The sequence below is a fragment of the Montipora foliosa genome, unplaced genomic scaffold (assembly GCF_036669935.1).
Source record: "Montipora foliosa isolate CH-2021 unplaced genomic scaffold, ASM3666993v2 scaffold_404, whole genome shotgun sequence".
In the NCBI taxonomy this organism is placed as follows: domain Eukaryota; kingdom Metazoa; phylum Cnidaria; class Anthozoa; order Scleractinia; family Acroporidae; genus Montipora; species Montipora foliosa.
In genome coordinates, this window is record NW_027179706.1 from 370,843 (window position 1) to 372,500 (window position 1,658).

General features: G+C 40.7%; 1 protein-coding gene across 1 annotated transcript in view; it reads right to left on the reverse strand.

The window, feature by feature from the left end:
• Positions 1-1,142: 1,142 nt before the first annotated feature.
• LOC137988054 (uncharacterized) overlaps positions 1,143-1,658 on the reverse strand; it is a 972-nt gene continuing 456 nt past the window's right edge. The window contains exon 1 of the mRNA XM_068834116.1: positions 1,143-1,658. This exon is cut by the window's right edge and continues 456 nt beyond it. Within this exon, the coding sequence (XP_068690217.1) occupies positions 1,143-1,658 (516 nt within the window).

Below are 1,658 nucleotides of genomic sequence, written 5' to 3' on the forward strand. Positions count from 1 at the left end.
GTGTTAAGCAAACACGCTTTCAAAATCTGAAGAAAAAAAGGAAATGATTTTTTGATCATAGTACCACTTTAACCATTCCAAAGATAGCCTTAGTCAATGAGCCAATTTGCCATTCATTCTCAGAGACTCAGAGGCAACACTACATGTAGCATGGGATACTATCATTACAAAGTCAACATGAAGAATTGGATTGTACTTGATGTGTACTTACTCAGGGCAGTCACTAACATTTGAAGCAGACATGACCCCCTTCCTTTTAAAAAGTTTTTTGTTTGGAAAATAATTTGCAATTAGGTGCCCCTTGGTCGCTAATGATGTTTACAATTATTGTTTAAAAAGATTGCCAATCACACTGCTCATGTTTACTTCCTCATTACCTGACTGATCAATGTCTTCCATATGAACATCTACATTAAGCAAGTCACTTTCACTTAACAGCTGACACAGTTCAGAATCATCTCTGATGTTTGCCCATTCTTGAGCAAATTCCTCCATGTCCTCGTCTTCACTCTCTGGTGCCTCCAATTCGCTGCTGTGGACATCACCAAAGACCTGGTGAATCACACTTAAAATTGCTTGGCTGTGTTCTCTTCTCCAAACTTCAACAAACGTTTCTACATGCTGTAGTGTCTTCATTTTGTCACAATTATCCAGAACTTGCTTGATTTGCAGTGGGGTGAATTCATGCATCATGTTTACAGAAGCCACAGCCCCTGAAGAATTTTGAAGAAGCAGGTTTTTCATGTAGTTGAACAGTTCAGTCTTGAGGTGTACCTTGTCATCTTCTTCAACTGAACGAACAGATTCAAAAGAAAGGTTTTCATCTTCGGTAGCATCCAGCACTAGTATGGCAGGTTCCTTGCAAATTTCTTGTTGACATCCACATGCTTTAGCACATATGTCACAGCACTTGTGACCTGACACAGAGGAAGTAAATTTCCCTGGAAAATGACTGTATAGGTAAGTACGCCTACAGTCAGTATTATTGGCAACAAAATCCTTGATGTCATGCATGCAATGTGCACCAAGTAGCCCATTGTGCACCAAAATGTATGACACGGTGAACTTCTTTCCAGTCAACCCCCATTCCAAATGCAACAGTACAGGCTAGTATTCGAATGTGGCCATTGGGTTGAGCAATATTACAAAGAATGTGTTTTTTTCACAGCCTCGGGTGTTCCAGCATGAAACATTTCCACCATTCTCTTCTTACTGTCAACGTGTTTATTAACATATAAATCACCTCCGAGGCTTTCTTTAAATGCTGAGTACACCAAAGCGCACTGCTTGCGTGTTTGGCAGAAAATCATTGTTCTTTCACAGGACACGTTTTTGCTTCTAAGCTCATCTATTAAAGTACTAAATATTGAAGAAACAGGCAAGTTTTTGTCCAAATAACGCACACTGAATTGCACATTGGGCCTTTCTGGACTGTGTTCCATGATGAAAGATGAGGACTGGTTTAAATCCACGGCCCTGAAAATGTCTCTTTTAGTTGACAGTGAAGCGGTGGCCGTCAGAATTATAGAAGGAACATTACTTGCAGTTAGTGACTTGAGTTCCCCCAAGTTTCCATACCAAATTCGGAAAGGGGCAGCTGTGCGCTTTGAGGAAGATCCAGGAAGACCCCACTGGCTTATACAATGGGCTTCATCGAC